Source organism: Podarcis vaucheri (genome assembly GCF_965113315.1).
Source record: "Podarcis vaucheri genome assembly, chromosome: 3".
NCBI lineage: Eukaryota > Metazoa > Chordata > Lepidosauria > Squamata > Lacertidae > Podarcis > Podarcis vaucheri.
Window position 1 is genome coordinate 26,980,658 of NC_138761.1, and position 24,845 is coordinate 27,005,502.

General features: G+C 43.4%; 1 protein-coding gene and 1 long non-coding RNA gene across 2 annotated transcripts; one reads left to right on the plus strand and one right to left on the minus strand.

Moving 5' to 3' along the window:
* Window positions 1-273: 273 nt before the first annotated feature.
* Window positions 274-10,863, minus strand: SLC30A1 (solute carrier family 30 member 1). The gene is made up of 2 exons (XM_082215845.1): window positions 9,981-10,863; window positions 274-5,880 (listed from the first exon to the last, which is right to left on the minus strand). Exons 1-2 carry the CDS (start codon window positions 10,579-10,581, stop codon window positions 4,982-4,984), a joined length of 1,500 nt encoding a protein of 499 aa, XP_082071971.1. The 5' UTR covers window positions 10,582-10,863; the 3' UTR covers window positions 274-4,981.
* Window positions 10,864-15,004: 4,141 nt separating this feature from the next.
* LOC309529041 lies at window positions 15,005-17,643 on the plus strand. Its single transcript, XR_014218055.1, has 2 exons — window positions 15,005-17,100; window positions 17,452-17,643. It is a non-coding gene; the product is annotated as an uncharacterized lncRNA (long non-coding RNA).
* The last annotated feature ends 7,202 nt before the right edge of the window (window positions 17,644-24,845 follow it).

Here is a 24,845-nt window from a genome sequence, read left to right on the forward strand (position 1 = left end):
GCCAGATTAGGCTGCCGGGTGTGAAAGCATTTCTAGACCTATGCTCCCTAACTGGCCTGGGGCTTGAGATTTGGTGAAAAACTGGACCCTTGTTAGCCAGATCTCATGTCTCAGAACTCTAATTAAACTAACCTTGCATTACTTACACACACACCCCACTGTGAACAAATTCATTTAGCCAAACCTCCAGTTAGAAGTGTTTTTGATGTTACCAAATCAATTTCAGTAAGCGAAGGGGTGTTTAAAAGAGGAGAAACAAAGGACCCTGCCAAGTTTCATGTTTTATACAGCAACATTTATTTCCTTTTCGGTTTTCAGGTTTTATGCAAGGAAACACAGAGTCATAACTGGTTTAGCAGAAGCCTGTTGTCACGGGCATGATGTCGCGAGATACAGATACGCCAATTATGTCTCCGAAGCATTGGTTTCGAATACGACCCATAGAATTTAAGAGATGCCTCTCTAGCTACCACTGAGCGTAAGGGTTTGGAGACTAGGCTCAAGAACACTTAACACAGAGAGAGCGCAAGTGGGGGAGGGGGGGGAAATCAGGCTCACACATTTGTAAGACATGGAAGTGTTCTTCACACAGGCATTTTAATGACAAACCCAGGATCACAGAGGTATGAAAGCTCCTGTTATAAGTAAGGCTGCATTTGGCTTACCAAAAAAATAAAATAAAATAAAAATCTGTCACATATGTTCTTATTTCAGGCACATGAAGCATTATAGTACCTTTCAGTCCACCAAGAGGTGAAGCAATGGTGCAAGATAGAACCAAAATAGAATATTTACTGTAATATTCAATAATTGTTTTGTAAACATAAGCCAGAGTCCCAGAAGGCTACATCGATGCTGTTATGAAATTAAAGCAGCATATTTAAATATGGTACTTAATACCCTTAAATACATAATACTCCTTTCACGAGAAACTTAAAAAGTCAAAAAGCAGAGGGCGTAGTGTTAAAGGTGGTTCCCCGCCCCATCAATGAGAAAAGTCAGAAAGTGCATTCTAGTCTAAACAGTTTCCCATTATCTCAGTGGAGTCAGTGCCAGAGCTGCTCTCAGTGCTCTTAAATGAGTCTCTGAACAGAAACTTCATTTGCATACAGCAAGAGTTAGAGGTGCTCAGAGGCTGGAGGCTGGGAGAGTGGGGGGGGGGGAAGAGAGCAGATTTTATAACATAACAAATACATCTTCAGCACTACTTGCTTCCAGCACTTTAAGTGGTTTTGAAACATTCTCCAGAACTTTAGGTACCACTGTTAAACACTCAGTTTTGTTTTGTAAAGGTAATTTATTTGGGTAGTATTCAACAACGTTTTGCTCAGAATAATCCCACTGAAATTAGTGGGCATTACTAAGCTATGTCCATTAATTTCCACAGGGCTGCTCTTGAGTAAAAGGCTGAATACCACCCTTTGTATTAGAGGCTGGTTCTACAAATATTTCGTGATGCAGCAAACAGACCCTAAGTGTTCAATCATTTCAAATCTCTTTGAGCAGCTTCACATATTAACAGTCAGTGAATACAACAGTGTGTTTTCACAATGAAACTTGTAATGTGAGGTGGCTTAGCACTCTGTTCATTGCAATATCCCAGAAAGCTATGTTTAGTTTTCGCTGCAAAACTTCAGCAGAATAAACTGGCACAGCCACTTCACCACAAATGCATGTCCTGAGCACAGTGTGTTAATTACTTTTATCTACATGGAACAGCCTTCAACACCACTAGCATTCAGGAGAAAAATACTACCTTATACAAGAATTTGCAAAACTGGCTTCAATATTTTCATATACAATCAAGTACAAAAAATGTCTCCTGTACTTTGGAGGTACTCCAGCTGTTCCATTTTTTCCAAATGTACCTAAGACAGCTGACATACTGGAAACTTTACCTGCAAAAGCAGAGATGAACACAACATATTCTGTTGTAAAAGCCAAGCTATTGCATAATAATAATAATAGTAATAATAATAATAATCAGGACCACACCTGGTACACAATTAGCTGCTTTTCTCCCTTACCACTGCAGTGCAAACTCAATATGAGAGTCAAAGTTCGTGCTTTAGAGAGACGCAGCAGTCTTTGAAAAAAGCTATTACAATATTGCAAAGTATACTAACCCAGAAATTAAAAAAAAAAATGGCCCATCAGGGGGCAGATGAGGTTAAAAGTGAGACTCTATTGAGCTAGAATGTTTACTATGTGGGATATAGGCCACACACATTTTAAAAAGAGGGAGAGAGGGAGGGAGAGAGAGAGAGACAGAGAGTGAGCAAGCTCATACTTCTAGCACTAAAAAGATAGGAAACCTTGGCTTCAAGATCCAGAATTTACAGTATTATTGTAGCTTTTCTGCCTGTCCATCAATACATGCCTGCCCGTTCCCAGCTATACCAATCTAGCCATGTCAATGTGAAAGAAAAGCAGCTGGAAAAAATCTTATTAAAATACAGCTCCATGAGAATTGTACAGCAGTTTTTACATGCATGCAATAATATGTGAGGGACAAACTGGGAGTATTAACAAACAAGTGGCCTTTATAACAAAGAGCCCAGAAGGCAAAGGTAGATGTATTTGATCATTTCACAAATACACCTTTCCAACACTTTACAGCTTGTTAACAGAATAATTTTGTTCTGAAAAAAATGAGGTTTGACTGCAACACTGCTGAGCAGGAGGTGCAGAGTGGAAGCCACTGATCACTTGCTTTGTTTGCAATTCCATGTCAAGAATGACAAATTAGTGACTTTCCATTTTGAAGTTGGGGAACAAACCTAAATAGCCATAAAATAAAAGAGCCTGCATTTAAACAATGCAAATTACACTCCCCCATCCCCCTCACCAAAAAGGTAAAGTAGCAATGCATAAGGAAGACCTCAACAGTCCTCTTTCCTGGTTCTACAGCAATTGTACATGAATCAACTGTTGGAATAACTAAAATATGTAAGGAAATTTTGCAATCCCATAAAGACTTCCAATAAGGGCTCTTTAAAATGTTTTAGAAATAGTCAACATTAATGCCACCTCTGATTTAAGAATTAGCTCTATTTTTAATTGATCAAGAACAGGTAAAGGCTAGTTGAGATCCAGAAACCTATTGGCTAGCATCCTTGCATTCAACATAAGATTAGCCTCTGCAACTTCAATAGAACTAAGGTGGCTGATTTTAAGAGGATTAGCCAAGTGGCTTGACTGCAATCCACAAATTTGTGCAGCAATTTCTTTTCTGAACAGGAAGCACTAACTGCTCCTCAACACCAAAGAGCAGAAAAGTTTGAAGTAGGCTAGAATTTGCTCCAACACATGCCTTCACTACACAAAATGTGTTCCAGGTTATGAGAATTGACTGGTGGAGGAGTTCAGATGTCACAGTAAGCCATGGTTTATTAATAGGAAGAAGGCCCAAATAGTCTCAAGCTCCTGCTGCTCCTGTGTGGCTACAAGGAAGTCAAAAGCTTTCACTTCTGGTTTTGTTTTATTAGCTTCAGTTGAGCACAATTCACCATTATATCCAAAACCTAAACTGTGGATAAACTATGATTTGTTGAAACAAGCCTGCTTCACAACCCATAGTTTGAAGTTGATTTGTTTCAACCACATCTTATTTAATAATTATTATTGAGTTTGGATGAACTGAACAGCTGCAATTGATCAAAAGTGGGTGTGAAAGCTTCTGGTCTCTTCACAGCTGAATCTCAAAGCTCACTCATGTCACAATAAGCCAAGGTGTGCTACATCCTTCTCCAACCTGATGACCTCCTGGTGGTTTTGGACTAAAACTCATCACCCCTGGCCACTGCCATGTTAACTGGAGCAGAGGGGAGTTGCAGTTCAAAACATCTGGAAGGCAGCAGGTTGAGGAGGTTGATTTGAAACAGCTTAGTAAGTTGTTATCTTAGTTAGTTGCTTCATGAAGCAGCTGCCTGTATTGTGTTAGAAAGAATGCATTTCAGCTGCACGTTGGGTAAAATGGCTCATCACGGCTCATCATGAAATACATCAAATGAGAATATATTAATGTTTATATACTGCTAAATTCCATGTGTGGTTTTTTTAAAAAAAGTAAAAAACATTCTTTTAACTCAAAACTAGATGTAATCCAGACAATATTTACTCTTCCATTTCGGCAAGGCATGGATGACACCGCAATGACAAATATCAGCTGTTTCTAGTTCTGGCATAAATTTACTTGAAAGTAAGGTGTTCTTAAAAAATTCTTAAACCTATACAATTGGGGAATGCACAAACTGAGATGCCTTTAAAAGGACTGGTCAATTTCTGTCTTAAAAGTTATCCTTACAGTCATGTGGATATGCATATCTTTTACAAATCCTATTTTCAAAGCAGCCATTTTTCATTAGGCCCCCAGTACAACACAAAAACAGGGTTTGTTTTTTTAATAAACCAGTACTAGATATGTTTTAAGATGCTACTACTAATACTATGGAGTATAACCTACATGAAATAGGGTTCACTTTTTCATGTATAAGGAAAAAAATTCCTCAAAGAGTCTACCTTAAAAAAATAATTCTGCCTAATTATTGGCTTCCTTTCTTTATGGTTTGTAAAACATTCACATTCACACACACAATAAGTAGAAAGGCTTCTTCCTGGATTTCTCTAACACATACTGATTTCCAAATGGAGAAATGGGTTGCTGAAGAACTCAATTTTAATTTTTAATCCAAAAAAAAAAAAAAGCATCTTGGCAGAAATGTTGATACTGGTTCTCCAGAGTTGTTGAAGCATCTGTAAACTTTTCGGTGCAATTCAACTAAAAGTTAACACAAGCACATATTGTGTTGGGACGGCACAATTATATCCTTTCAAACAGGCAGCCTAGATTTCAATATTGTGACCAGAACAGGGATTTCAACAATTACAATACTTTGCAACTTGTCTCTTTAATGCTAGTCTTTCTTCTCAAAATCAACCTGTGGTTGAATGCAGACTTCACTCAGCACAACTTTGGGAATTACAAAGACGATTCAAATTGTTTGTTAGGATCTTCCCCAAGCTTTACAGCAGGTATACACTCTGATTTAGTCCTCCTGGTTTTGTGCTGTGAAGAGTCAATGGCTATTTCAGAGAAAGAAATAGAAACGGAAGGGGACTTATCGGTCTTCTTTGCACTAGTCTTTTCCGTAGTTCCACAACACTGCTTCAGAGCACACTGGGTTCTGCAGGGAAGTTCACATTTGGTTACAGCCTCTCCAATAGTAAACTCAGGCTGTATGGTTGTTGCGTGTATCCCTTCATCATGAAATATCTCTTTAATATCCTTCGCAACTTTCAGGTACGTTTCTGGGTCCTTAAATTTAATGTGAGCAGTGCCAATGATCCTGCTTCCTGCCAGCTGCCAAACATGCAATTCATGGACAGCTTCAACTTCTTCCAGTTTGCGGAGTTTCGCATTTAAAGAACGAATATCAATTTGTTTCGGAACAGTTTGCAAAAGGATAAGGGCGGATTCTTTAAGAAGTGGGTAAGTTGTATAGAGCAGAATGCAAACCATTATGAGACACAATGCAGGATCTAAATATAGGACCCAGCAGGGACCAGCTACAGGAATTTTCCATAACTCAGTTGCATTCATTCTAGAAGACAACTGAGTAATGTTTTCTGCACAATCGTCATTAATACATGGGTTAATACAAGGCCCATCCTTAGGGCAAGGAGTCCAGTAAGCGTAAAATACTAAAGCATTCACCACAACAATAACGGAGCCCAGGGCATCTCCAAGAACATGAAGAAATACTCCACGCATATTGAGTTGACCACTAGTGTCTTCGTCAGGTTCTATGTCCAGAGAGGTGTCATTATCAATATTCCCATTTGGTTGAAGTTCCATTTGGTTCTCTTTTGCCCCATCACCTGCAAACACAAGAGCAACATTGTTACATGGATAGGAAGCCTTGTGGGGTGGGTTAACAGACTGCTAGCAATATTGGGGACAATATAATATTTGGAGGAGGGGAGTTATGGAAGGCAGTTCTCTTTGTAGAGTTTTGGAACCACTAGAATACACACACCACATTACAGAATAATGGCTTGTTACAGCAACCAAGTCAGTGGTTTTTCAAACACTATAGAGAGAAGTCTTCTTTTCAGATCACAGACCCACTTTTAACAGCAACCTGTAATAAGGAATCCCAATACTAATATTTTAATAATATAACCACCTTTCTGCTCTTCTCATTTTGGGGGGGTGGGGGTGGGAATATCCTAACCCAAGAGGATAAAAACAACAAAATGGTGGTATTACTGCTAGTCTAGATTGGGCGTATGCCCCAGCTATGGGTTCTGACTTGCAATCTAGAAACACTGATTCAGAGCATTCAAAGGATTCCATGTATTCTCAGTATTCCTTATTATAACACTAAAGTAGGTCACTATTATATCTGTATTACAAGGGAGCCAGCTGGGAGAGGGTGGTTTGATGGTGGCAGAGCTACGAATTGAATGGAGGCTTCTAAGTTCAGAATCACAACACTACACTAGCTCTCATGTATTGTTTTATTAAATTAGGTAATGATTCAGTAAGATTGGGTGGAAAGGGAGGGAAGGTTAAAGGAGCATGCAGTCTGTGTGCAGCAAGGAATGGGGAGAGAAGTGAGACATTTCATAATTTACAAAAAATAAAGCTCCAGTCTGCACAACAGTTGAAATATGTCACTACCATGAAAAATCATGTCACAGATATAAAGTAGCTTATACATGCCTACATGTCCACAATGAAATGGCAGAGAAGCCATGTCACTAAAATGGCAGGTGGTGTCTATCAAAAAAGAGTGGCATCTGTCAAGACTGTATGAAGTCAAATGCCATTATTGCAGCCTTTGTTATGCAAGTATTATTTTGAACTGGAATTTATTCCAACTTTGAATTTTGTTGAAACAAACATGCACCCATCCTCCTTTACGAGTGTGCCCTCAATTCTGATTCAAATAAAAGAGACTGTCCCAGATACTAGTAGTTTTGAGAAACCTCTCTGCAGCTTTTTGACACAAGCAATTGTTCTCACACTAGAATATCACACAAATGGATTTGCCAATACAAACTAGCCATTACATCAAAGGAGATTTTTCTTTTTGTGAACTGAAAAAAGTTTTTGAGATATTCACGCATGGATACAGACTCAAAAAAGTTTTTGAGATATTCACGCATGGATACTGAGCAAAATTTTGCCTGGTGATTTCACCAATATAACCGGTAGAACTGGAAACCATCACAACTCCCACACTTGTTTCACCAGGTAAACTCCACCTATATAATGTACTTTACAAGTCCCAGAAGTAGCATCCTCAAGTGAGTTCAAGAGTTATGTTCATGCATACTAAAAAAAGACAGCTTTTAAAAGCAGCAGAAAGTCAAGGCCTGCTAACAGGTATATACTTAAGATATGAACTAAGCACACTGATACAACACTTTTAGGCTTCATGACCTGCAACTATAGGAACTACTCAAGAAATCCTCCTTCCTGTTTTGCACCAAGAAATAAAGCTCAGTGAATAAGCCAGCATATTGCCTAATTGTGATAGTCTTGCCCTGCCAGGCAGTGGCGTAGTGTGGGGGGCGCGGGGGGGCCAGCTGCACCGGGCGCAACATCTGGGGGTTAGGGTGCGCAAATCCACGGGTTAGGGGGTGCAAATTACTTGCCTTGCCCCGGGTGCTGACAACCCACGCTACGCCACTGCTGCCAGGCCTAACATTTATCACCTCCAACTATTGCCAGGCTAAGTTTATGCCCCACTAGTATTTTGCAAAACTTACGTTCAACTTAAAATCCTTACTATACATGGGGCAGGACATAAAGGTTTGCCATGCTTGGCGTAACTTTTAAAAAACATATTCAGTTTCATTCACCTGCAGTTCAGTAAAGAAAATATAGCTGTGTAGTCTGTTGACGGCTAATCATCCTTCAACTGTATGGACTAGCTTCAGTGAAAAACTCTGGGCTACATACAGCCCTAGAGGAACAAGAGTGTGCTATCTAGGTGCCAATACTGAGGATGACTGGTGGGCTGTAGAAATAAGACATGCACCCTCTAGAGACAGAAAGAGAGAAGTCTGTCCACTTCTCTATGAAAGGGAACTTTGCCGTACAACTACTTGGCCAGATCCTACCAGCGGTCATAATATGTCGCCTGACTATTATCCTAGCACTGACTCCCTATTAAAACATGAAATAGAGATGTAAAATAATTTACTGGCATAAACTAAAATTATATTAAATGTAGTGTATTGCTATATATTCCCATTTATTTCTACAGTAGATAACAAATTCTTTCATCTGAGATGTAAGAGATGACTTTCCAAATACATAGGGCCTTTATTTTCATTTTTTTTACAAAAACCAAATTACTAATGATAAAAGCTTTAATGAAAACAGAATTAAGCAAGAATACCAAAGCAGAACGAAGTAGTTCAGCTGACATAGCAATGAGCAACAATGTAAACATTTGTACCACTCCACTTTTATTTTGGTACTATCCCAGGAAATTATATCGGGCTGAATAGGTCTTTAATATTCTGACTAATATTCTGTAGAAGAGCTGTAAGCAACACTTATAAACAGACACTGTATTCTGTAGGATCAGAAATAAAACAAAACTGCTTTTTCATAAGGAATTTTACATTCCACATCTATAGTCATGATCATTGTCACCTATGGATAATATGCTTCCTATTGCAACTTGGCTCCATTTAAAGACCTGGCAAAAGAGGAAGTGCTTCTAGTTACTGGAACCAATACCATGCAAAGGCTTTGGGTGTAGATCAGGAATGTCAGTAGAGTTCATTCTGCTCATCAGGAATGTTGGGAAGGCAGTTAACAGAAGCTGCAGCTTCCTGTGAGCTTTGCCACTCTGTCTACTTTAATGCAACGTGTTAACCCCTAAAATAGGGGGTTCTGCAGATTTCCCCATGAGCCCAAATTGTGCTATAGGATATAAAGTTTCCTTCATCAAGCTGTAAAAGAAAGAAGGCTGATTGTAGTACCTCAGTTGTCAAAACTGTTCTGAGAAGCCTAAGGGTTTCTCAGTGGCAAGAACATTAACAGCAGTAACTTCCTCTGTAGCAGCTTGTCCACCACTACTGAATTTCCCCTGCAATGCATGGTCACAGGAACTTATGGTTCCTAAAGTCATACTTTTCATTACAGTAGGATGGAAGGCATACTTGTCCTGACTTATGTGTTTTAAAATTTGCGTCAGACTCCTCTGCAAGGTTCAAAGGCAGACATGCTGGGTTGTCTCAGGAGACATCTTGGGAAGGGGGCTCTAAGGGTAAGAAATTTGAAAAGCACTGCAGTAGTTCCTTTCCTTGCGTTCTGCGAAAGCTTAATGCCACCAGCAAAGACTGTGAAATGTTGGTGGCTTTCATGTAGGGAATTCAAGGTACTTATTCTATAAAGTAAAGTGTATTTCTGTTCTGTACAAAGGGGTCCTTCCATGAAACAGAACGAATGGGTGCTGCTGCAGCTTCTGTTAACTGCCTTCCCAACATTCCTGATGGGCAGAATGAGCTCCTTGACATTCCTTGATCTACACCCAAAGCCTTTGCATGGTATTGGTTTCCAGTAGCACTTCCTCTTTTGCCAGGTCTTTAAATGGAACCAAGTTGCAATAGGAGGCAGATTATGCACCGATGACAACTACCACCACCACCACAACTACAAGGATCTGAAGTGTGCAACTCCTTATGAAAGGGCAGTTTCATTTTATCTAGGAACCTACAGAATGCAAATGTCTGCTTAGAAGTGCTGCTTACAAGCTCTTGTGCAGACTAGAAATATTGCCAGACCATCAGCTTAGTGGGGATATTAAAGACCTGTTCAGCCCAATAACCTGGTTCTGATGGAGGCTCCGACCGCTTCCGGGTACCCCTCATATTTGGGGCTGTGCCTGGGAGAAGCCAGGCATCCCCGGGCAGAGGGGAGGCCTGCTCGCCCACCCTCCCCCCCCCCAGCTCACCTAGCTTCTCCAGGCTGACTCCATTGAAGCTGCTGAAATTGTCCACCAGGGTGTTGGTCTCCTCCTCTTTCTGCCGCTCTCCGGGAGGCTGCTCTGCCTTGCCCCGGCGCCGGTGGCCCCCTCCTCCTCCTCCCCCGTGCGAGTGGCCGTGACCTCCTCCGCCGCCGCCGTGCTGGTGGAAGAGACAGAGCCCCAGGACGTTGACCAGGAGCCCCGCGGCGCCGACGCCGATGACCACCCAGGGCTGCTTGATCTCGTTGGGCTCGGTGAAGCGCTCGATGGCCTCGAGCAGGATGGTGAAGCAGAGCGCCGTCAGGAAGACGGCGTTGACCAGCGCGCCCATCACCTCGGCGCGCACCCAGCCGAAGGTGTTCTTCTTGGTGGCGCGGGTGCGCTCGGCGAAGCGCACGGCCACCAGCGCCACCACCAGCGCCATCACGTCCGACAGCATGTGGAAGGAGTCCGACAGCATGGCCAGCGAGTCCGTCACGCGGCTCACCGCCACCTCCACCACGAAGAAGAGGAAGGTCAGCGCCAGCATGCACATCAGGCGCGCCCGGCGGCACCCGTGCCGGCGCCGGACCGGAGCCTCCGCGCCCATCTTCGCCCGAGACGGAGCGGACCCGGCAGGACCCAGGCGGCGCCCACGAAGCGGCCGCTGTTGCCGAGGGAGGTGGGGGAGCGGCGGCCGGCGGCTCTTCGACTGCGCCTCGGCCGCTTCAGGCTGTCGACGCTCCGGCTCCTTCGCTTCTTCCGCTCTCCTCGGCCGCCGCCTCCGTCTGTTCGAAGGAGAACCAGCAGCAGCAGCAGCAGCGGCACCGCCGTTCTTTGCAGACGGTTTGAAACTAAACTTTGCACCCGAACCCCCTCGCACTCCTTTCCACACGGAACCCCAGAGCCGCCCGCCGCGCGGGCCCGCCCACTCGGGGCCTCCTCATTGGCGACGGCTCCCGGCAACCGCGCCGCCCGCCGCCAGGGCCCGCCCACCGCCGGCTCGCTCATTGGCGGCGGCCCCGGCAACCGGGCGGGGACCGGTCACGCCTCCCCGCGAGCTGATTGGCACCCAGGCGGCCTCGCGACCAGTCCCAACCGCCACGCCTACACGCGGCTTCGCGATTCGCCCGCCGAACCTCCGGCTTCGTCCGGGGAGGCGGGGGCGCGGCCTCGGGGGGCGTGGCGCTGGTTTCGATTGGGGGGACGCGGTCAGCCGCGGTGTGCGGCAGCCTATCAGCCTTGGCTTTCCGCTCCTCGCTCCGTTCTGCCTCCGCCTCCGAAAGAGTCATTTTTTCGGGACTGGTGCAAAACGTGGTTGCGCTGAAGGAACAGAAGAGCCTTCTTCCTCCTTCGCCCCGCCCCTCCCTCCCCCCCCCACCCGCGCGCATCGCCCCGGTTTTCCACACGGCCCACCAGTGGAACGCGGCATTTACCTCACAGCGGCTCTTTTACACCCGGCCCGAGCTTCCCCTTTCCGCCTCGGCGATACTGACAGGCTGACCCTCCCGCTCTTGGCAGCCGCGCCCGGACACGGGGCGAGTGTGAGGAGGGCGCTGGGGCACGTGTGAACCTGTCAGTGCGCACGCGATACACCGCTCTCTTCCCCTTCGCAACACCCAAGGGCAACGCTTCCCGTGTAGCGATGTCCCCGTGTGCGTCAAAAGCAATAACAATAGCAACAACAATATATTTCCATCCATTTCTAGGCTCCCTCACAGACCTCACCTGGAGTACTGTGTCCAGTTCTGGGCACCACAGTTCAAGAAGGACACTGACAAACTGGAACGTGTCCAGAGGAGGGCAACCAAAATGGTCAAAGGCCTGGAAGCGATGCCTTATGAGGAACGGCTAAGGGAGCTGGGCATGTTTAGCCTGGAGAAGAGGAGGTTAAGGGGTGATATGATAGCCATGTTCAAATATATAAAAGGATGTCACATAGAGGAGGGAGAAAGGTTGTTTTCTGCTGCTCCGGAGAAGCGGACACGGAGCAATGGATCCAAACTACAAGAAAGAAGATTCCACCTAAACATTAGGAAGAACTTCCTGACAGTAAGAGCTGTTCGACAGTGGAATTTGCTGCCAAGGAGTGTGGTGGAGTCTCCTACTTTGGAGGTCTTTAAGCAGAGGCTTGACAACCATATGTCAGGAGTGCTCTGATGGTGTTTCCTGCTTGGCAGGGGGTTGGACTCGATGGCCCTTGTGGTCTCTTCCAACTCTATGATTCTATGATTCTACATATCTCTTGCCTCATCATCCTCTTGCAATGTAGGTCGTGCCGGGGGAAAAACACGACTGGCCCAAGATCGCCCAAAGAGTAATGTGGCTCCTTATGTAAAAATAGATCTTGCTCGCCCTTTAGGGTGGCCACAAAACACTCGTGTTATTTAACCCGCTCACAGCCTCTCCACAACATCCAAATAAGTGAGCAAGACTCGCCATAAGGGATATGGCAGGGTGGATGGGCAAACCATTCCTAGTCATATTTACCACTTTGGGACCTTACAAAAGATCTTGGCTTGTGTTCTCCTGTGCTCAGGCCTCCCTAGATAGCAGCCTGCCCAAAGCTTTGAGGGTCCTGCTTTTCTTCTCTTGGTTGATAAGGCGAATCCTCCAAATAACAAGCAATGCCAAAGCTACTAAGAATCCCAAATGCCCACACATTTCCATGTTGTCACCTCTCCTGGCAAAGCAATGCGTGTTCTCCTAGCCGTATGGACACCACCTACCACACCTACTGGAGTCAAAATGTATTAATATTGGCTTGCATTGTACGCACAGTCAATGCCCCTCCATCTCTGGCCAGCTTGCCTTATGATGCACAAGTGGTTCATGACATCCAGGCTTTGACAATACAGACGCTAAAACAAATACACCAGCCCTCCCATCTCAGTCTAACAGGTCCTGATGAGGCACCCCATCTTGTGCCGGATATTGTGACAGCCGTAAAATCTTCCTCTGAAACATGTTTGTGAAGGTCTGGAAATCCTATATTCCACATGGAGCTATCTGTAAAGTGTCCATGAATCTGGTAGGACTCGCAGATTTCACAGCCACCACTTATAGTTTAGGTATTAAACTGATTGATTCAGTCACCATTCAGATTGCCACCCTGCTCTGAACAACCTAGGTTATACAATAATTGTTCTACCAGAATTTAATCAACCAGCCAGCCGACCATTTTTATCTTAACCATAAGTCTCAACAGAAATCAAACCATCCCCAGCATAAGGCTGTTATTGGAATTTGGCCCTTGGGATGTGTGATTCTGCCTGGGGGCTTGTGATGCCCAGAAAAAGCATTTCTTTTCCATTTTGGATATCTCCTCTGGAAGGCACATGGGATGGGTGAAATCTTATTTGGTCATACTTGTTGTTTTAACGAAAGCCAAGTATCACAGCTGACATAACACCTAATATAGCTTTATGCTATATTAGCTCACCACTGTTGGCATTGCTGCAGCATGCTTTCAAGAATCACCAATACTTTATAATTTTCATTTTATTACTACTTCCTTTCTTTCATAACTTTAGAGGTAACTTTCATCAATTTGGGGATTTATGAAGGATTGACAACCGGCAATTGTTTAGTGATCTGTTGTTCCTCCACAAGAGGGATGTCTTGAGAATATATTTCAGCATAGCCAATAATCAAATTCCAAAATTAACTGCCTGTTTACACTGCCAGTGCTTCAACGTCTTGCATCATTTCATTTTAAGGATATTAAAAGTTGCCTGTTTCCCAAATGCCATTCTTCTCAGACAGTCTCAGTAGATTAAATCTCTTCAGTGAATAGTCCACACTTGAATTGTGGCAGTTAATTCCAAGGTCATCTGGCAGTAGAACCTGCTGATTCAGTTATTCCAACCATTATTTTGATAATGGAATGGAAGGTCCCTCAAACCAACCTTTGCCATTACTATTCCAAAAAGCAGCAGTTGAGAAGAGATATTGCAATGGCTAGAACTATTAGAGCAGTTTACTCTTGAGTAGTCCAATGTATCTTAATGAGAGGGTAAATTGTTTGGAGACTGCTGCAGTAGGGCTTCCCTTTGTGCACAGATTCTTAGCCAACTGCTCTGTGATATTTCTTGCTACTGAGGCTGCTATCTATGTAGCAACACAATTGCTTGTGGTTACTTTAGATTAAAGGACACACTAGCTAATTCTATCTTCTGCTGGTTTGATTGTGTTGCCTATTGAATCAAAATGTCAAGATTTTACACTTGGAGCCAGCATGATGTGACTGTTGCAAAGTTTTTGTTTGGCTGTGGGAATTTCAGGTTCAAACATGCTGCTGAAAGCCTCTTCACAAATACAAAGTGACAAATTTTATGATTTTTTGCTACTGAGTAAGCACTTGATAGATGTTTGCACTTGTTAATCCAACCCTCCAGCCAAGTGTACCTGAACAATCTTTTTTTAAAAAACAACAACCTTAGGTTCATATAAAAATATATCACATTTTTACATGTGCATCATGTGCAGTTGCTGATGCTGTTATTCTGCAGTTAAACATGTGTATCCTGCTCCTCTGCCAAGGAATTAAGTTCCACCATATCATCTGATGTGAATTTACCGGTAATTCTCTGTCATTTGGTAAATTGTGGATTTTCAATGAAATTGATTTCTTTTAAGCCTGTAATACTTTGGATAATTACAAATTATTACAGATAATTATGAATTTCAAAGGATGGCTGTGTTTTGGTTTGCGTACTGTTTTGAAAAGTGTGAATTTGATAGATTTGGCTTTAAATGCATAATGAATCAGATCTTTCCTCCATCCCTACTTAGAGTAGAACCACTGAAATCAATGGGATTAAGTCTGTTGTGTCCATTGATTTCAATATGCCCAATCTAAGTATGATTCAGTCAGATACAACAACGAAGTAGAACTACCTTCCAGTAACCATAAATAATGTTTGGTCACAATGTCAACATACACAATGTCAAAGCAATAGGACTTTTTAGTCCAAAGGCTTCTGGTTAACTTGTAAAGGTGTGATCTAGGTTATAGAGATGGCCAGTTCCATATTATGAGGAACATCATTACGATGTTTATTTCTATCTTAAGGGATGCAGTCTTCTCCAGTTTAATAGCATGTGGAAGCTACAGCTATCTATTAACAGTATATGGATTTATCCATTTAGCAGTACATGTCTACCCAGATGTTAAATTACACACATCCACTGCTCTCAGTGGGGCTTACTCCCGGGTGAGCATTACAGAATTACAGTATCAATGCATCAAGACAAAAAAAAGTATCATACTGCTGTAAAGCTTCTCCCTTGAACTCCACCTGTATCAAGTTATGGTACAACACATAATCGGTGAGTTGCCGACTGCAGTGTCATATTTCTTCAGCAGTATCCACCCACTACGTCTTCAGTATGAGTTAATAAGCCAGTGTATTACCCAATTATGGAAATGAATGGCAAATTAGTCAAAACATCTGGCTCCTTACAAAGCCTTTCACTGCTGGGGATTGTGAAGGTGGTGGTGGGGAGAACATTTATTAAGAAGAGGAACAGACTGCTGTGTAGTTGAATTACTCTAGGAGGCCAGTAAAGGAAGAGGAAGAATGAAGGAGGGCTGACTCATGATTACTGCTCCTTACTGAAGTATTTCACTGGGGATTTAATACAGAAAGTTTTTCTGCTTTCTCTGCAGACCTCAGCAAGGCTTGTTTGCCCCTCACCATCCATAAAAGTGAGCACCACATGAGATATTTTGCTGTTCCTTAGTCTGATTCTTTTTTCTAAAAGGGCAAAAAACTCATAGTAAACAAGTTATATTTAGTTAGTTACTTTTATTTAAAGCAGGGGTTCCCAAATTGGTCTGTAGACCACCAAAGGTCATTGAGCTTCATTCAGTTGATCTGTGGCATGTCTGTAAAAATGCAATTAAAAATCATGCAGGATCTAGCACAACAGGGGGGAAAAGTATTAAGTGGTCTGCCAGTACCGTCTGGTATAGAAGATTTTTTTTTCCCCTTGGGCACCATTCAACAAGCATTCCTGTCCAGTAGAGGCCTTCAGCCCTGACAGAAAACAAATCACAAAGGCATACAGGGTCCATTGCTTAGTGCTAGTGCACATCTTTTAAATGCAGACGGTCTGAGGTTCAATCCCTAGCATATGGAGGTAGGGAAATGGCCTGCCATTTATGCACATACATACACACACACACACACTCCTGAAATCCTTTTAGACTTCACTCCAGTAACAAATGGAATCACTCATAGCTGTAGTGCACACCTTCAATTTACAATCCTTGTTTCATGCCATAATGTCCTGAATGGTTTGGTATAATCAGGATCCAATCTTTATCCCCAACTTTCTGGGAGTAAGCTCCGTTGAACTAAATGGGGCCAACTGCAGATTTTCACTTTTTTAAAAAATATGATTGCAACTAATAGGAACCCACTGAGACAGGAAAGCTTTGGGAAGTTCAAAAGAAATTACAGATCCAATTAGAAACTCCCCCCCCCCTTTACTTTGTTCTTAAGAATGGCAGATGGCCTGTAGGTGTTGCATTCTGGCATCTGCAAGTTGGTGCAAAACAGTACATGGCAAGGACAAATATCAGATTTAAAACTGTTTTGAAGAAAGGAGAGGGGAAAGTGTTGGTCTTGGTTTCAAAAATAATTGGTTTTTTAAAAAAGAAAAACTTTAAAACCTGGGATTCCTGATACTGGAGGGAAGAATGGCTCCATAGTATTCATTGTCACAAAGCTGTGCCTATTTCTAATGCATATGTATCTTTGTAAATATAGATATAGCCATCTCTCTCTAGCCATCTTACATGTACAGGTAGTCTTGTTTTTCTGTTCATAAATAATCTTTTATACCATTTCCACTTTGGGAGGTTCCTTTGACCTTGTTCTGATACTCTAGGGGACCTTCTTTGTTTTATGCAGACCAACATAGCAGCTTCAACATATAAAATAAAAATATATTTGTGGAAGGAAAAAGAAACGGCTTTGGCAATCATCCAAAAGGTGTATTTATCTTTGCTCTTTCCACATAATCATCTGTTCTGTGGAAAGCAAGTGATAATGATTCAGCAGAAGGAAAAATTCTAAAAACAATAAATTTGTGGAAGCAAAAGAGAAAGGAAAAAAGAACAGTAAATATTTTCCTCTCCTGTAATTGCAGGAATTTCCCTGTGAGGGGCAAATTAGTAAACTGTACATTTGAGCTATTTTTCTTGCTAAGAATATATTTCTGGGAGGTGGTTTGCAGACAGTCTCAGTCAGCAATGGGGACACAAGTACTTTGGTGATCAGATATTTAATTATCTGTTTCCATTTCTGTTTGTTTTGGCCATTAACCATAACAAAATTGGTAATTTAAACACTTTGCAAATTAAACTGTATATTAGTCTGATGATGTTTTGAAGGGCAGAAGTCTATGATATCAGTAGGGAAAGCTTCAGGTATACTCTGATATAGGTGTAATTTTTTTTAATAAAATCTAGGAAGGAAGAATATGAACAGCAATCCATCTCTTTCAAAATGGTGTCAGGCTGAAGCATGCATCAGGACACAACATTATTGTCTTGTCATCATTAGTGGTAATGAGAGATTTCCTCCTAATACAAATGCCAGGATTTTCATCAAGTCCAAAGGAAGAGAAGGAAAGGGTTAATTTAAAAAAACCAACCACCCCAGCTAATGCTCTTTCCTTCTTCCCTTCCTTCCTTCCTTCCTTTTTTTTTTTTAAAAAAAATCCCAACCCTGGACATTAAATGCAAAGACACATCTAGCTTCACTGCTGGTTTGTTCCTGAGGCTGTAGGATTAGTAGCACCCAGATCCATTTTCCACTTGGCTGTGAAGCTCACTATTTATCTGGGCCTAGCCTACCTCATAGGGTTTTTGTTAGGATAAAGATATGTTGCCTTGAGGTTCCTGGAGGCGAGGTGGGATAGGAGGGCAATAAGTAATAGCAAATTAATCATTCATAGTATTAAGGTAAAGGGACCCCTGACCATTATGTCCAGTTGCGGACGACTCTGGGGTTGCGGCGCCCATCTCGCTTTATTGGCCGAAGGAGCTGGCGTACAGCTTCCGGGTCATGTGGCCAGCACGACTAAGCCGCTTCTGGCGAACTAGAGCAGCGCACGGAAACGCTGTTTACCTTCCCGCCAGAGCAGTACCTATTTATCTACTTGCACTGAATATTGAATAAAAAGACAGACGTTAAGAAACATTTCCTTGTCTTTGAGAGCCAGTGTGGTGTAGTGGTTAAGTGCGGTAGACTCGTAATCTGGTGAACTGGGTTCGCGTCTCCGCTCCTCCACATGCAGCTGCTGGGTGACCTTGGGCTAGTCACACTTCTTTGAAGTCTCTCAGCCCCACTCACCTCACAGAGTGTTTGTTGTGGGGGAGGAAGGGAAAGGAGAATGTTAGCCACTTTGAGACTCCTTAAAGGGAGTGAAAGGCGGGGTATCAAATCCAAACTCTTCTTCTTCTATTCTTTGTACGTTCCTGGGCAACCAGCTGGGAGTCGCTGGCAGCAGCCTAACAAGAGATGAGTCAGGCTGGTGAAGAACCCAAGGTGTCTCCCACTCCTACTCTGATGAACGCCCCACCTCCCTGGTCTCCCAGAATCAGAAGAGGTATGAAGAGGAAGAAATAGAGAAATGTGCACCAGCAGAGTCTCAGATTGCTTGGGAAGGACCTGAGAGAGGAGGAGGTATAGGCAACTATGGGAAGACAGAGTCTTTTAGTCCCCACAACAGCCTCATAGGGGCTATATCTACCAGGGTGGAATCTACACACATATAAAAAAAAGCTTTGAAAAATACATTGAATTTGCCATAGCTCACTGTCACCATGTAGTGTCAAATTTGTTTACTGCACTTTACAACACACTTGGAACATTTTATTTGCAGCCATATACCTGAGTCCCAGGAATAGTTGCTGTGCTCGTTAGGCCTGGCATTACTGAGCAGCCGTGTTTCTTCTAATAAATTGTTAACTTCACTTACTCTGTGTGATTTATTGCTGGCTGGTTCCCTGACACACAGCAACTTTTTTGTTGCAGATCCCACTTGTTAATAATAATTAGCATTAGAAACCAGGCTAGCTGATAACAACCAATGTCTTCTCAATGGTAAGTCCTATTGAATTAAAGGTGACTTACTCCCAGGTAAGTGGGGTTAGGATCCCAACATTCCATCCCCACCTCCCGAGTTCCAAGCAGCAAGGCATCAGAAGTATTCCCCCCACACACACACACACACATATTAATACATCTGTTGCAATGGCAGTTTCAAGTAGGCGTAACCATATTATAACTTCTCTTGAAGCTTCACATGCCATTAGGAGCCAGCTTGCACAGTTTTGAATATATCCGCCTTCATCTCAACAAACATCTTCTACTATAAATGACAATTACCATTAGCTGAATTGCAAGGAGACGTTACTGCATATTATTAAGATGGTTCTGTTTCTTCTCTGACTATGAAATCCATGTTAATTGTAGCCTCCAGTTATAAAATGGCAATTAAAATAATAGAACATCGGGAGAATGTTTGTGAGCATGAAAAGATTTATTATCTTATGTTTTCAACCAGTTGTAAGAGTCCCTTGGGGAAACCAACTATAATTATGGATAGTTTTGAAATACTGTATTAAAAGGCACTCTCCCAGAAACATAGCTCAGCTTTTGGATCGCAACTAAAGCAGTAGGGATGGGATGAATTGGCTTAGCTCAAGTTTTTCATGGGGAACCTCATGAACTCAGAAAGCTGTAGAGCAGCCTTCTCTAACCTGGTGTTTTCCAAATATTGTTGGACTACAGTTCCCATCAGCTCCAGTCAGCTGTTATCTTTTTCTCTCTCTTGTACAGTTTAGAGAGAAAGCTGGAATAATCACATGTCCGCCACCCACATTTATTTTCTATCAGCTCTATGTGATTTTCAAGACTCGGATTCATTCTACTATATCTGACTTTTACTCAGTTCCCTTGGAAAAGGGATGCATATGTGCATGTGTGGCGCTGTGGTCTAAACTACTGAGCCTCTTGGGCTTGCAGAAGGTCGGTGGTTCAAATCTGCATGACAGGGTGAGCTCCTGTTGCTCTGTGCCAGCTTCTGCCAACCTAAATACTTTATTTATAAATAAATAAATGCTTAGGATTCATGTTTAAGCAAGGATTATGTGGCAGGCATCAGTCTCATGCCAACTATGCTTCTGGCTACTTCCTGTTGTGCCAGAACTGCTCCCAGCCCTTAGGATGCTATACCTAGGGAATCTCTCCTAGCCCCCAAACTACACCCTGTGGCTCTCTCTCATTATTGGATGTATTTGAGCACTTTTAAGGACACAGCAAGAAGCTGGAAGTGTCCGAGCAATGCCATAGCTATTGATCTTTCTGCTGAAACAGGCCCTGGAATGTGGACTTTGCTCTTGTTTCAGCTTCCCATTGACTTCCTTGTCACCCTGTTCTCACCCTGATGCTTTGTATTAAATGGCCAGACAGTTAACTTTGCTTGGGTATATCCCTGCCTGCCCTGATTTATGCTTGTCCCTTTTATGACTCGCTAACATTATTAATGTGGGACGTGGGTGGCGCTGTGGGTTAAACCACAGAGCCTAGGACTTGCCGATCAGAAGGTCGGCAGTTCGAATCCCCGCAACGGGGTGAGCTCCCATTGCTCAGTCCCTGCTCCTGGCCACCTAACAGTTCGAAAGCATGTCAAAGTGCAAGTAGATAAATAGGTACCGCTCCGGTGGGAAGGTAAACGGCATTTCCGTGCGCTGCTCTGGTTCACCAGAAGCAGCTTAGTCATGCTGGCCACATGACCCAGAAGCTGTACACTGGCTCCCTCAGCCAATAAAGCGAGATGAGTACCGCAACCCCAGAGTCGGTCACGACTGGACCTAATGGTCAGGGGTCCCTTTACCTTTACCTAACATTATTAACGGCAATGCAAGGATAATGCAGCATGCAAACCACAAGTCACAGGGAGCGAAAACGGCATAAAGCTCAGAGGGATGGTGAAAAGGCCTGAGCAAATCAAAAGATCTTCATCTGGTGCTGAAATGACAACCACTGTAGATACCAGGCAAGTGTCTCTGAATAGACCCTTCCACAGTCAGGGACCCAACAATGAAAAGGCCCTCTCTTCCCTACTGGTGTATCAGCCTCTCACCCACTCATAGACTCATAAAGCTGTAGAGTTGAGAGAGACCCTGAGGGTCATCTAGTCCAACCCCCTGCAATGCAGGAATCTCAGCTAAAGCATCCATGACAGGTGGCCACCCAACCTCTGCTTCAAAACATCCAAGGAAGGAGAGTCTGTTTAAATTAACAAGCAGTTGATGGTGATCTACAGTCTCATAGTTTGTGTAAACAATGAGGAGGATAGTAGACTGGCTAGTTGGCCCTTGGCATCAGCATGCCAGGGATGCTTAGGCTGGCAGGATGTGCAAGGGTGTCAAATGCGCTTCAGAGCCAAAGGAATGCACAGGGCAGATAGCGAACTCTTTATTGTCAAAGATAATGCAGCAGCTTCTACAGCTCTGTGTGCTATGCTGCAACAGGGGACCACTCCTCCTCCACCAGTTTATGTCCCTTTGCCCAGCAGGCTATGCCTGTGTGGAAGCATCCTCTGCTCATCCCTTTTCGGTCCCCTCCTGGTTCTGGGAGATGCCAGGAGTGGCACCACTGACCTGCCTCTTCCTCGTCTTCTTCCCATCCATCCTGTGCTCTGGCGCTTCCCCTGCCTTTGACTCTTTCCTCCTGGCCTGTAATGTTCCCTACAAATCACTGTAGGGAACTAAGCTCTCATACCTGCTTAGGACAATCCAGGTAGTAATTCCCTAATAAACTACTTCTCCAGTTCCTTGAGGTCCAATTCAGCAATGGCTGAAGACCTACTTTTAGGCTTCCCACGGGTATCTGACTGGCCACTGTGAGAGGAGGGTGCTGAATTAGATTAGCCTTTTAGGCCTGATCCAGCACAGCTCTTCTTTTGTTCAATTAAATAGAGCAAGTCACTGCTATTGAGAGTACGTTTTAATAGGACTGAGATGACAACTCATTAAGGTTCCTTGACCTTCCCTGTGCTTAAGTAACACAACACTGCATCTATTATTAAGGGTTATATACTTAGGTTGGGTTCTTTCTGTCTAATAAGGCAACACATACATACCAGACCTTCTGACCCGCTGATTTCATGAAACTCACACACCTACCATAATAATACTGACATCTCAATTTTGGCCTTGCCTGCTGAAAGTGCTTAGTCTGTGTTGTCTGGCATTCACATATCCCATTGGATTTCAAGCCAATATATGGGACACGTTATAGACCCCCTATCAAATCTTGGCTAGCAAGCTGAAGGAAAGCTACTTCCAGCATAAAGGATAATAACAACAACAGATAAACAACACAGTTGCTAAAGTGGGAAAAGAAAACAGGACTGCAGTGCCCTTTCCCCCAGCTGTTTATCTCCTTTAGACATGTCCTTCGATGAAGTTTTTCCATTGTAGCGGATATCTTTCTATGCAGGTTGTTGGGTGTGCCAGGCCAGCACTATCTCGAAGAGTCCATGAACAGCGTGTTGAACCCTTAGTGACATCAGGGCAGCTAATAATTAAACCTGAGATTTTAAGTACTGCTGCTCAAATAAATAGCAAATACTCAAGGAAAGAATACACTTTTTACACACTAAATTTTAGCATATACCGTATTTTTTGCTCTATAAGACTCACTTTTTCCCTCCTAAAAAGTAAGGGGAAATGTGTGTGCGTCTTATGGGGCGAATGCAGGCTGCGCAGCTATCCCAGAAGCCAGAAGAAGCAAGAGGGATCACTGCTTTTGCTGTGCAGCGATCCCTCTTGCTGTTCTGGCTTCTGGGATTCAGAATATTTTTTTTCTTGTTTTCCTCCTCCAAAAACTAAGTGCGTCTTGTAGTCTGGTGCGTCTTATAGAGCGAAAAATACGGTATTTATCGACTGCATTTATATCCCACCTTTCCTCCAAGGATCTCAAGAAAGAATCATAGAATTGTAGAGCTGGAAGGGACCACAGTGTCTTCTAGTCCGCCCCCTTCAATGCTTGAATAGTTCACCCAATGCAGGGCTCGAACCCACAACCCTGAGATTAAGAGTCTCATGCTCTACCAGCTGAACTATCTGCTCCTCCTTGCTTTAGCCTCACAAATATCCTGTGGGGTAGGTTAGGTTGAGAGACAGTGACTGGCACAAGGTCACCCAGTGAACTTCATGCCCAAGTGAGAATTTGAACCCCGATCTCCCAGATCCTACACAACACTGGCTGCTTAATATTGTTTTTGGTCAGGTCTTTACTATTTATCTGAGTAACCATGGGCAACTTTAAGTACTACTCCAGCACATGTCTTCATAACCCTATATTCTTTTCCTTGGGTCAAAATCCTCCTACTATTTCATGGTGCACTGTGAAATCTTGGTGCACTGTGAAAACATCTTTATTTCATGAATCTTGGTGCACTGTGAAAACATCTTTATTTCAGCAAGCATTTCTGAAATGTTGATTTTATCCGGTCACGTTTAATACTCTCCTGCTTGATTTGTTTGGTATGGAATTGTGGATCTTACGTTGTTGACAATCAATTGGAGATCTGTGACAAAAGGTGGTTCATAAACATCTTAAATAAGTACAGTGGTACCTCAGGTTACAGCCTCTGCTAAACCAGAAATAGTACCTCGGGTTAAGAACTTTGCTTCAGGATGAGAACAGAAATCGCATGGCGGCAGTGGAAGGCCCCACTAGCTGAAGTGGTACCTCAGGTTAAGAACAGTTTCAGATTAAGAACGGACCTCCAGAACGAATTAAGTTCTTAACCTGAGGTACCACTGTAAATACTACCTGCAACCATAGTAACACAAGGCAAGGATTAAGAGATGGGTCTCTAAATGCATGTTTGGGCTTCAGGGTGGTTTCTGGGTCTAGAAAGGTGGAAGCCAACTGACTTAAAGCATTCTGCTCCATTGTTGCTGGGACAGTTGGTTGCTCTACCACTGACTTAGAGGTACTATGAGAAGAGATAGTCATATGTGCAGAAATCCCAGTGTTAAAAAGCAACTGGGTCCCAAACTGTCATTTCCACATACAGTCATTCAGAGGAGTGATTGAGAGAGAGAGAGAGAGAGAGAGAGAGAGAGAGAGAGAGAGAAATTTAGCAGAGACACAGAGGTGGCATGCATAAAGAAGAAAGTTTTAGCATTGCCCTCTCCCAGATGTTTAATTATGAGCAGGCAGTTTGCTTGTTTGTTCTTCGAATATATCTTCAAAAAAACTGAGCCCTCCTTAACCACGCCTGCAATGTGAGTTCAGCCACCTCTGTCTCTAACGTCACTGTGGGTAGTAGCACAGTTTGCACTGTTAATCCTTTTCAATGTCATTAGCACACCTCTTAATAACAGGCCTCTAAAGTGAAGTATCATCCCAATCTAGCAATTGGGTATATGCTGACAGCTGCTTGCAGCCACAGTAACTCACCACTGACGTTGGTGTAGTGTAGTCTTTTAGCTCCCAGTCAGGAAGTACGGTAGATACTCTGAACAGTACTGGGCCACCTCGGTGTGTGGCTGACCCCAGTATTTCTAATTACATATCACTGTCTCTCATTCCCAAGGCCTCTCACTGAACTTCTGCAAAGGTGACCAGAGACAAAGGGATCCTTCATCCTTACTAGTTGTGTAGAAAGAGAGATTTCAGTCCATGAGACCTTTCTCATCCTGTCATTGTGACATGTAGCTTCAGGCAAAGACTCTCCTCCCTGAAAGAGAGGGGAGGGGTTGTGGTCGGGAGCCCGAGCTCCGCCTGGCAGGGGGCGTAGCCCCCTGCCTCCAGCTCACCTGGCTGGCGCTCACGC